Raw genomic sequence first — 12479 nt, forward strand, 5'->3', positions numbered from 1 at the left:
GTTCCACTGCAGGTACTTCAGCACCACCCCAGAGACTGAGGAAGAGGAGACTGGTGACTTACAGCAGCTTTACACACAAAAACGCATGCAAACACACACATTTTTTGGTATTTGTGAAGACATTCCATAGGTTTCCATTGTTTTTATCCTGGTCAAACTGTACCCAACCCTATTCCTAAACCCAATCATCACAGGAAACTGGGTGTATTTCTACTTTCTGAAAAAATCTCATTCAGTATGATTTGGAAGTCTTTTGAAAAATGGGGACATGGGCAATGTCCTCACAAGTCACCTACTCCTAGTAATACCCATATCATATCCATGTCATTACGCCCACACACTGTCTGTAAAGAACAAAAGACATCAAATGGACATTTTGATGAAAGCACAAATAAATTATATATATATATATATATATATATATATATATATATATAAATATATGTGTGTGTGTGTGTGTGTGTGTGTATGTATCACAGAAAAATATTCTAGAAAAAAAATTTAGAAAGTTAAAAACAAAAACATTTTATTGCATTGCATAAAATGTATATTATAGTTTGATGTTTTAAATGCATACTAATTTGTAGCAGTATTTCAGGTTTTATATGAATTTATATTACTTAAGCCTTAAGCCTTACTTACTTTGGTAAAATATTTTAACTCCTGAGACCGGCCGACCGTATGTGATGTATTCCAGTGTTGTCCAAGCAGTTCTGTGTGCGTGAGATGAAAAATAGTAGTTTTTCCGTTACTTTTGGAATCTGAAAAAAGTCTATATTAAAAAAAAAAAATCTATTCATAAAGGAGTAATAAGAAACTTTTTTTTTTAAATTATTCTCCACATTCCCTCCAAAATTTTTCGCAGTTTATGAGTTTGTAGTTTTCATTTATTCATTCAACCATGGCGAATGCACGGAGAATAAAGACTCTTTTTGCACTCCTTTATTTCAGACACTGTGAGAAATAGTGAATAGTAGCTTCTCTCCCACGGTGCACAACAAAACTGAAAATTCTGTGCGACTGCCACAAGGCGGCGTATTCTGACAGTCGTGTGCCAATGTCTTGTGTAGTGGAAAAGTGGCTTTACAATAACGAAATCTAAGTAAGTATTTAGTAATTTAGTATTTAAAATTGTAAAATGTCTATAGTATCAATAACAAGTTCTAAAATTTTGGTATCATGGCAACTTTAACTTAACTAATGCACAATATTAAATGAAGTACTTGTCAAAATGACCTTCTTGTTTGTATTGTATCCGCACTTTACTATTTATGATGAGATTCACAAGAGTACAGTATTCAGTAAGTGTGCCTATAATCAACAAAATTCTCACCAGTGATCACAATTAAACTCATAACCTTATCAGAAGATGTTGTGACTTATTATAACACACATGCTTATAATGTTGCCACCATAATTGACAAGTGTGTGAATGTCGGGTGAGTTCAATCCCTAATAGCATGTGCTAAAGGTGGTGTGATCACAGGGTGCACCATATATTCTCATTTACACAAATACATTACATTCATAAAGCAGATCTATCACATCAATATGTACCAGGGGGTCAACATCGTGATAGAGGTCAGGATGGCTAGACGAAGAAAATAAATAAATGCCAAGAGATGCCAAACAATGCTATAGTAACAACTGAAACAAGCCTGTTGACATTATGATTGGAACTGAATCAGAGGATTGGGAACTTAAATTAAATCTAGTTATGCATGGTTTCCGCTACATTCATTCTTCCATGCCACACCCTAATTCGTTAAAACCATGGCTCCACTACATTTCATTCCAAACCTTTAGTTGTTGCTGTTTTTTTATAGCGAGTTATAATTGCACCAAAATAAATTAAAATGTAGTTAAACTATAACAAAGCAAACTTTTCTGTAATTGCATTATTTGTTCAACCCTTTAAGGTTAAATGCTGACTGACTAACAGGGCTATGCGATGCGTGAGGCTAGCAAACAAGACATAACTTTCAGTTACGATGACAACAGTTTCCGTAAGTATACTTTATTTATTGATAAAGTTCTATAGTTCTGCATAGAATAACTTTACCTTGCTAGAGTTTATAGCCATTTCATTTTACTTCAGTATGCATCAATGCCATTTTGTAGGTCTATTGAAAACATTCATAAATATTCCTAGCACACTAATACATGTTAGAGACACTCATTACATAAACGCACTAAAATGCATTTTAGCAGTGTTTATTTGAGGGCGTACAAGAAGTTCCATGCATGAAGAGACGAAATCAGCGCACAAGCAAAGACATTCGCATGCTTGTATTACATGAATGCGATCTCGACTTGTAAAACTTAGCTCACAACATTTGTCATTGAAATACCACTATAGGTAGTGGAAAGATCTGTGTAAAAGGCCTGCTGCCACAGCTGAAAAAAATAAATAAATTCATAGAAAAAACAGTGATATGGGTACAATACCTAACCATAATGTGTATCGTTTAAATAGGGCTGGGTGATTAATTGGAAAGTAATCGAAATTGACATTCAAAACCAATAATTCATCAAATTTTTCCAGGTCAGTTTTTTCAGTTACTTACCTTACCGCATGTAGAGTCATGTGACCCTCTATTTGTAACTATTGTGTTACTTTGCACTACGTTGACGATTGACGAAGCTGCGCCAGAGATGCCTTGAGACGGCATACTTTACATTACATTAAAACATTTGTTTATTAAAACATTTTATTACATATATAGTATTTTATATTATTATAATATTCCTTTCTACTTTTAATATAAAAACATCAAAAATAATTTATTTTGTTTCCAAAAGTGCATGATATTTATTTTCACTCTTTTATAAAAAAGAAATGAAGGTTGGTTTTAGGCAATGTGTGTTTTAATGCCAATGTTGATGTCGAGAGAGTAGATAGTGTGTGTTTCTTTCAATTATTTAAAACTCATGTAAAAAAATAAATACATAAAATTGTTCATTAATCGTAATTGAGTTGAAATATTCAATTAATCAAGATTTTGATTTTGGACCTATTCGCCCAGCACTATGTTTAGTTTAGTCTAGATTCAGAAGTCTCACGGCTGCATTTATTTGAGAAAAACACGGTAAAAACTACTGACCTTATTCTTCAGTGTGGAAGTAAGCTTCTCTCTTTAATTGTTTTAAAACTTCATATGAATTTCCCTACGGGGAAAAGACTTGGAATAATAAATGCAGCAAATGGTCAAACTACTTGATACAGTATATAAACAATTGTGTTTGAAAATACCAGTTTGAAACATTAAGCAGCATTACGAGAATCTTCTTCAGATAAAAATCAATAGAAGTGAATGAGACAGAAAACTCAAGCCAACAAGATGTCAATGACTTCGCCCACTCGTATGTGAAAGAGTAATGTCAATGGTACTGTGAAATTTCATTAATCCAGTCTTTAGTGTCACACAATCCCCCAAAGAAACATTCTAACATGCTTAGCACATGCTTTGTAATGTACAGCAATGATGCTTAATATTTATTGGACATCTGTCACTTTTGATCAACTGAAGAAATGACTGCTGAATAAAATAAGCATGGGTGTGTAAAACACTGAAGCTAAAACTATAAAACTAACAGCAAACCTCTTTTCTCCTTTAGTCCCATGTATACATCATTCATTCACACTGTGCTCTACTCCAACATCAAGATCACTGAATGATTCAGACATTTAGCATCACTCTGTGAGTGACGCTACTTCTCATGAGGAAACCAAAGAAGCGGATCACTCTTCAACAGTCTCGACTCTGTTGCTATGCAAGCACCGTACCCTCCCTCATCCGTCTCTCCAGGCTACAGGAAGACAGGAAGAACACAAGCAGAGAAGGATGGAAAGCAATTACAGACTATTTCCATCTAACCAAACCGCACGTCTGTGAATAAGTTCACATAGAAGGTCAGAGCTCTGAACCATCATGTTACGAACGACTAACCTTGCTCACCTGTGTGTCTGCATGCATCTCTGACCACGTCATAATTCGTGCCCCTGGCTAAAGGGGGGTCATTACTTTTGCACGCACTGGCAGAGAGGCAGCAACACAGTATGATGTTCATGTGGAGCGACTGAAACAAACACCGAGAAAATTCACAAAGCACACAAACATAAGCGAAACCTCAAGACAGCCAGCAGCACGCCGTCAATTACAGCTCATATGACTAAAGAGAAAACCGTACACAAAAAAAAAGAATGGATGAAAATGGAGAGCTGTACCTCTTGGATCGGCGGAGCATGCTTCTCTCCGGCAGGGAGAAATTGGAGAGAACGGTCCAGAAGGAGTCAGACATGATATCGATGCACTAACATGGCTGTCATCCAGAGATCAATCGCGATAAAGCGGCAGAGAAGGAGGAACAGCTGGCTAAATGAGCGCGTTTCCCTCTGATAGCAAGCTCTAGATGATGATCCAACAGCTGCTGCTGCTGCCGGCAACCTGTGACACTACTAGAGCTATCGTGAGGTGCTGTCATGTGCTTTTTTTCCCTCTCTCTCTCTGGTCTCTCTACACCCTCCCTCATTGCTTTCTCTCTCTTTCTAAGTCAAATACATAGTGCATGTACAACTCCACATTTAACCTCCAGATTAGCAGCTCAACTGCAACTGACAGGAAGTCTGCAAATAAAACTAAACATTTTCTGAGAAACAGAGATATGTTTTAATACTAGATGACCTGCCAACCAGAAATGGCTCAATCTGACAGCGGTTTTCAATAAAGCGTCCCTGGCGAAAGTGACAGAATGACAGCGGATTAATCTACACACACACGCACGCACGCACGCACAAGCACACATGCAGGATTATGTGGTCAAATAGTGCAAGCATGTGAGAGATTTCCTGTGTGGTCAAAACTGGTTCATCTTTAGAGAGAGGGGAAGAGGGAGAGGAGAGATGGAAGGAGAGAAAGATGTAAGAAAGAAAAATGCAAAGATGAATAAATCCTGGTTGAAATCAAATGGACAGATCAGCCCAATATTAAAACTGTCATGATTTACTCGCCCTCCACTTGTTCCAAACATGTTTGAGTTTCTTTTGTCTGATTTTGAAGAATCCTGGAAACCAATAGCCTCTGATTTACACTGTGATAAATTTTACAATAGATGTCAATGAATAATGATTGCCAACAATCTTCAAAAAATAAAAAATAAATAAAATAAAACATATACAGTCTAATGCAAAAAATGCTTACCTTTCTAGCTGAAAGCTAGAATAATGACATGTTTTCCAAACAAAAATACATAGTGTAGCAGTATTGAGATGTGTGAAATTAAACCGAAACTGAAAAATAGGCAATGCGAAAGTTTGGGCACCCTCTTTTTTGTTTGGATTTTAAAACTTGTAGTCACTTAATGCTGATTGATTACAACACAAACATTTATTTGAGTGACTCAGTGAACCTTAAGAACCCTAACACAGGTCCAACCAATTATGAAAAGGTATCTGATTGTTAGTTGTGCTTCTCCATATTATGAACCTGAAAGTAATAATGTAATGTAATGTAATGTAATGTAATGTGTGTATTTATATAGCGCATTTATTGTGTATGGCAATACACCCAAAGCGCTTCACAATCATGAGGGGGGGTCTCTCCACACCACCACCAGTGTGCAGCATCCACTTGGATGATGCGACGGCAGCCACAGGACAACGGTGCCAGTGCGCTCACCACACACCAGCTATTGGTGGAGTGGAGGGACAGTGATAGAGCCAATTCGGTGGAGAGGGGATGATTGGGAGGCCATGATCGTAAGGGCCGATAGAGGGACTTTGGCCAGGACACCGGGGTTACACCCCTGCTCTTTCACGAGAAGTGCCATGGGATTTTTAATGACCGCAGAGAGTCAGGACCTCGGTTTAACGTCTCATCCGAAAGACGGCGCCCAATGACAGTATAGTGTCCCCTTCACTTTTACTGGGGCATTAGGACTCACACAGACCACAGGTTGAACGCCCCCTGCTGGCCTCACTAACACCACTTCCAACAGCAACCTAGTGTTCCCTAGTGGTCTCCCATCCAGGTACTAACCAGGCTCAGCCCTGCTTAGCTTCAGTGAGTAACCGGTCTTGGGCTGCAGGGTGATATGGCTGTGGGCAACATGAAAGTAGCAACATGGCAACCTCAAAAGAACTTTCTAATGTCCTAAAAACTAGGATCATTCACCAACATGAACTAGGAGAAGGATGCAAAAATCTATCACAAAGGTTTAAAGTCTCTATCTCCACAGTCAGGAATATAGAAAATGGTAGGCCACAGGAGCAGTTCTTGTAAAGGAAGAAGTGCTAGACCAAGAAAAATGCTTGGCACCAATCATACTTGACTGAACTGAAGAAATTTGGCAAGGAAAAATGGTCCAAAATGCCTTCAGCAAGAACTCAGAGACTTATTCTTTACTATAAGAAGTGTCTACAGGCTGTTATTACAGCAAAAGGTGGCTGCACAAAAGAATAATGTCATTATTCTGTTGGGGTGCCCAAAATTTCTTCCACCTGTCTGTTTTTGTTATGACTTAAATTGCATTGCATCTGTTGATTAAATAAATGTTATGACAGAACTAAATTGTCGCTTTTCTCCTAGGATATAAAATATATCCAATCGAAATTGCTGATTTGAAAGGTCAGCAGGCTATGGCTTGCATTATGAAAATGATCAGGGGTGGACAAACTTTGCATAAAACTGTATATATCTTTCTTTTGTTGTTTCAACAAATGTATGATGGGTGCTATTTTTCTCAATGTTTTTCTCAAGTATACCGTTTTCACAAATACAAGCGGATATACACTTTCGCAAATGTAATTGGCCTATAGAGGTAATAAAGTAATAACAGGAATTAGTAAACAAGAATTGATAACAAAATATAATGTTGAATGAGTTTTACACTTGATGAAACTTTTTTTTGTTTGTCCAGTTTACCTGTTTCTGGTTCTCTGTGTAGCAATGTTTAGTTCTTGAATTAGCTGATAAAATAAATAAATTAATTAATAAACTTATCTAAAGACACTTGCTTTGTTTCTCATGAGGTGTTTTAAACAAACGATTTAAATGAACTGTTCCTGAATCACTTATTAAAGCCCTGGTCAGATCACAGGATCTTTATAGTTAACAATCACAATGATGCATTAACTAAGTCCTTATTTTGTTCACAGAGTGAAACAAATTATCTACTCCAATAGTGGATGGGGACAAACAAAAAAATTATTTGTATATATATTTTTTGGAGTAGTTAACGTTTGCATAACCAATGATTGATCTTATCCACCCATAAGTAAATATGCAGCCTATTAATTGATAACCTTTTTTAACCATTTGATGATCCACGGATTAGTGGCAGCACCCGCTAATATACAGTAACTGAGAAATCATGTTTCTGTGATGGTGTTGAAGGCGTCGCAGACATGACATCGGTTGTTGTGAACTATGCCACATTATACGAGAAGAAACGATTGAATCTAGTGTCACGACGCCCATTTGTCATTTAATTTGATGTCGTTTTGATCTGACCGGGGCTTAACACAGGCTTGCCACTAACAGGGGGTTTTAGAGTCATCTGCTTTTTTGTATGATAGACCTAAACTGTTTGTGTTTCAGCACACACACAAAACACTCAATGAAGATATAAATATATATATATATATATTGTGCACCACTCTATTTGAAATCAAATGTGTGTTTTGTGTAAGCAGTTTTTCAATGGGGTAGAGACAGGCAGGCATAGAAGAACTGTGTCACCTTGAGCTAACGGCACCATGGGCTCAATCGCTTCAGATACACATCAGAGAACAAACAGCAAGAGAGAGAAAACACCTCAACCCAATACCACATGCATTCATTTACAACAAACAATCACAACAGCAGGTTACAACGCAGACACTATACATAAGGGAATGTTCTTTTAGGAAACATGCTTTTTTTCAACAAATAAATACATTCAATGAAAAATTCAAATGCATAGGTTAATGAATATAAAACATTTAATGAATAGCTAAGTATAATGCACTGACCTCTGCTAAAACAACTCAATATTAACACCAACTGATTGAGCTTTAGACACTGGAACCACCTATTTTGTCAAAAAAAAAAAAAAGTGGTTTAACTGGCAGACAGCCTGTGCCTACAATAGTTACATTTGTGACTGAAAATGCTAACTGACAATAATTAAAAATACTGGTGAAATCCCAAACTGTAATAATATAAGATTGCCACATACGGTTACAAAAATTGCACCTAATACCTTCTTAGGGATGCAACAATTTAAAAAAATTATTTGTACGAGTATATTCTGTGGAGTAATCACTGTACATACAATCTACTGTACATGAATCAGCAGATGACAATGCAGATGTTATTGAACTGAGTCTGTGTCAATCATAACAGATTTGGGTTCATTACAGTTCACACTACAGGATTTTAAGCCCAATTTGAAAGTTAACAAGCTCGCCGAAAGAACAGGCCGTGATCGGGGAAAAATCTGGGGGTGCTCAGTGCTCAGCTGGTATCACAGCCTATAAATAGTTAAGCTACTAGAATACCCGCAAAGGTCTGGACCTTTCATTTCCACTTTCATAGACGGGAGCTATTTAGAGGCACAGAATATGCTGTTTTGAAAGACACATTATAAACACAAGTTATGTTTATGTTAGCAGGATGTTGCTAGGCGAAAACAGGCATGCATACAATCAAGGCGAAAAGTAGCAGACATGCATGCAGTCGTTTTGATAGCTATAATTATTGGTAGAAAAACTCAATTGTTTTCTGTTTTATGATCAAAATAAATAAATAGCACTGGAAGAAATTTATTTTTGATATTTTTTGGGTCAGATATATACAGATATAAGTCTGGGTAATATGCATATGCAAGTTTTATTTCAAGAAAAAACTCTGACTGCCTCTGTAGTTCTAGTGTTAAAGCCACATCTATCCACATAAACCTAGCAGATAAGCAATTGATCAGCAGATTGACAATGTTTTTAAATGCTTACTTAAAAGCTTTCAGTGAAGTTTGAAATACTGTCTGTTATGTCATCAGCATATAAGTGTTCAGCTTTTTCTAATGGCTCCTCCCACAACATTTTATTGGCTGTGGTTTGGTAGCTTGAATGTGCTGTTGGGAAATAAGTTGTTATTAGATCATGTAGTGTGTGAACCCCCTTCTTGTGGATTATTTACAAAGCGTTAAAGTCATGTAGTGTGAACTAGGCTTTAAATTAATTTCCTTATGCTTGGTACAGCTCACAAGAGAGAAACTAGAAGTCTACACATACAGTAACAAAAGACAGCAGCTTTTATATTTACAGGAAAAACAGGAACTACAGGATACTGAGAGTAAGTGTAGACCCAGTGTTGGAGAAAAGAAATAAGCAGTCTTTTTGAAAAGTTTGCTGCCTCTCTTTCTGATGCCCTGTTGAGTTCAGCTCTAAAGGCTTTAGGAGTTGATTTCCTGCAGCTTCTCTCTTGGTCTAAACCCATTGGGAACCACAAAAAAAAGAAAAAGAAAACAGCCTTTCCACTCCGACGATAACATCATTTAGAAAAAGGAAATGATGCTTGCTGCATCAAATCAATACACACAGCAAATGATGCTTCACCCTGTTTTTTATTATTGTGATCACGATCAATAGAGAATGGATAAGGCAAAAGAAGGCAATGAAGAAAAAAGCAGACTGCAGTGAATTCGTTAAGCTCTACTGAATGTTAATGAAAGGTCAAAGACTCCACAGTGATCCTGAAGAACACTGTGACCTCTAAAAATCCTAAAATTAGCCCTTACAATGCATAAAACATGCACACATTGTGTTCCTACATTGTGAACACAGATATTCTTAACCCACAAGCTGAAGACAACCAGAGAGCAAACTGTGCTCAGCAATTTGTGCCATCAAACAAGAGATCAGCAAGAGATCAAGGTGATTGAACACACACACACACACACACACACACGCACACACACACACACACACACACACACACACACACACACACACACACACACACACACACACACACACTCAAATGGGACAGTACACTGTGTTCTGACATTCCATTGCCGCTCATTAGTGCCGAATCGCTCTCATTCTTCTCCACAGGCATTCAACACACACAGGTACACACACTTCAGTTAATGAGCAAGGCTTTGGCAAACCATTTCAAAGCTGGTTTTATTTTATTTGTTTAAAATTATCTGCAGAATAAAGCTGGGTGATAAACCAAAGGGGCAAAATACACCACCGTTCAAAAGTTTTGAGATACAAATGATCAAATTCTTTTATTCAGTAAGGATCAAAAGAAAAGGCTTTTTTAAACGTAAATCTGACATGTTTGATGTAAAAAAACAAAAACAAAATATATATACATATACATATATATATATATATATATATATATAGAGAGAGAGAGAGAGAGAGAGAGAGAGAGAGAGAGAGAGAGAGAGAGAGAGAGACAGAAAGAAACATGTTAAGCACAACTGTTTTCAACATTATTATTGGCACAGGAAAGTGGATTGAAGAAATAATTTTGGCGTAGACTACACATTTAGAAGAAAAAAGTCAACAACAAAAGCAAAAAAAGCTGTTAGAGAGCTCACCAAGGCAGCAGCACAATTTATACAATTGTGATGAATGTGGCTGATGACCATTCATCCACCCACCAGAGCGAACTCTCACCCGAATATTGACTGGGTACTACCTTGGTGGTACTTTCTGGTGGTCACCATTTCTAAGCATGCTAGCTGCGTCTCAAATGGCACACTATACAATAATGCACTATGTACTTATGCACTTACACACTCAACAGCATAGTATATGTATGTAGTGGCGTCCCAAATGGAGCACTAATGTTTTTTTTACTAATCGCAAATTCAAACCATTTCCCTGATGACGTTTGACGGTCGCCAAATCAGTAAAATAAATCACCAAACTATCAAATAATATCTGCCATGAGTACAATCGCATTCTCCATTGGGAGGCTCTATAATCACTCTCTTAGGAAAATTTAGCTTTCACCATCCAAAATAAAAAGTTATTCAACATAAGCGCCTGATAGCTCCGCTCCTTCCCCTACGTGAGCAAAACTGCAGTCATTGAGTGCGTGAAGTGTCCATCCTTACACACTTCATTTTACCGGCTGAATGAGTGCATCATCTGGTTAATTAAAGTGCACTTCTTATTTTTAGAGTTTTCAGTATGAAAGCACTATTTACACTATTTATACTACAAAATGGCGTAGAATAGTGCATAAGTATGCGATTTGGGACGCAGCTACTGTTTATGTCTGTTCTTTGCAAAGTATTGCCAGTTTTACAGGCTTACCTAGCACTTTCCTACTATTGTGTTTGCCATTGTGTTATGACCTTTTTGCCTGCCTTGTTGCCTATTGCTTTTTTGGACCTCAGACTTGCCTTGTTTGTTTATTTAGACTGCCTCTCAGTTTGTTTGACTTCGCCTGATTACGATTTCGATTCTGCCTGTGTTTGATGTACGCTGTTTGTTAAATAAACCTCCAGCATTTGGATTCATTCTGCCTTCATAAATTCGCCTACAGCTCCCTTACAGCAATGGAGAAAGATTTATGTACCAAATTATACATTAATAAAAAGATCCATAAAAAAAAAAAAAAACACAAGGAGATTATTCTCAAAATACTATCATTTAATTTCTTGCAATGATGCTACTTTAATACACAATAGCCCAACAAATTTAAAATGTTTCGAAGATCAAACATAAATGACAAGGAATCTAATTAAAAATCACGAAGGCGCTGTTAGTTTTCCACTGAGAATAAACACAAAGGACAATGACATCACAGCAATGTTAATTATACTTAATTACCAACATTAACAAATCGTTATGAATATATTACCATAATACACCTTGCCCTCCATTTACCACTCACATCGCAAGCAAAATAAACATGCATCCTTAAAGGCACAGTTCACCCAGAAATGAAAAAATAAATCATCCATAAGCCATTTAACATGTAGGTGACTTTTTTCCCACCTCAGTACAAGATTAAAATATTATGATGTAACTTTATTTAGATTTTTAGGTCCTTGGTGTTGCATAAAATCTAAGCAATATTAATTAATAATTACTTACATTTATAAAGCACTTTTCTAGACACTCAAAGCGCTTAACACATTGGGGGAAATCTCCTCATCCACCACCAGTGTGCAGCATCCACCTGGATTACGTGACAGCAGCCATATTGCACCAGACAGCACACCACACACCAGCTGATTGGTGGAGAGGAGACAGAGTGATGAAGTCAATTATGATATGGGGATCGTTAGGAAGCTAAGATAGACAGAGGAAAGTGGGCAAATTTGGCCAGGATGCCAGGGTTAAACCTCTACTCTTTTTCAAAGGACATCCTGGAATTTTTAATGACCACAGAGAGCCAGGACCTCGGTTTAACATCTCGAACAAAAGACAGTGCTTACAGAGCAGTATAGAGTTCCCTTCACTATATTGAGGC

General features: G+C 37.1%; 2 protein-coding genes and 1 long non-coding RNA gene across 18 annotated transcripts in view; 1 reads left to right on the forward strand and 2 right to left on the reverse strand.

Moving 5' to 3' along the window:
- LOC147843556 (uncharacterized) overlaps nt 1–12479 on the reverse strand; it is a 536892-nt gene that overhangs the window by 465857 nt on the left and 58556 nt on the right. The gene's annotated exons all lie outside the window — the stretch shown is intronic.
- The window catches only part of mast2 (microtubule associated serine/threonine kinase 2), a 200990-nt gene that overhangs the window by 49553 nt on the left and 138958 nt on the right, over nt 1–12479 (reverse strand). For 3 of the 16 annotated variants that reach the window (XM_087257537.1, XM_087257536.1, XM_087257534.1), the window contains exon 1: nt 4229–4461. The exons of the other annotated variants lie outside the window; for them this stretch is intronic. In XM_087257537.1, the coding sequence (XP_087113663.1) occupies nt 4229–4302 (74 nt within the window). In that variant the 5' untranslated portion in view covers nt 4303–4461. Of the gene's footprint in view, nt 1–4228; nt 4462–12479 lie in introns of those variants that run through there. 16 annotated transcript variants of the gene reach the window in all.
- LOC147843560 (uncharacterized) lies at nt 1943–6859 on the forward strand. Its single transcript, XR_015493880.1, has 3 exons — nt 1943–2006; nt 3619–5492; nt 6116–6859. It is a non-coding gene; the product is annotated as an uncharacterized LOC147843560 (long non-coding RNA).

The sequence above is a fragment of the Danio rerio genome, chromosome 6 (assembly GCF_052040795.2).
Source record: "Danio rerio strain M-AB ecotype USA chromosome 6, GRCz13ab, whole genome shotgun sequence".
Classification (NCBI taxonomy): domain Eukaryota; kingdom Metazoa; phylum Chordata; class Actinopteri; order Cypriniformes; family Danionidae; genus Danio; species Danio rerio.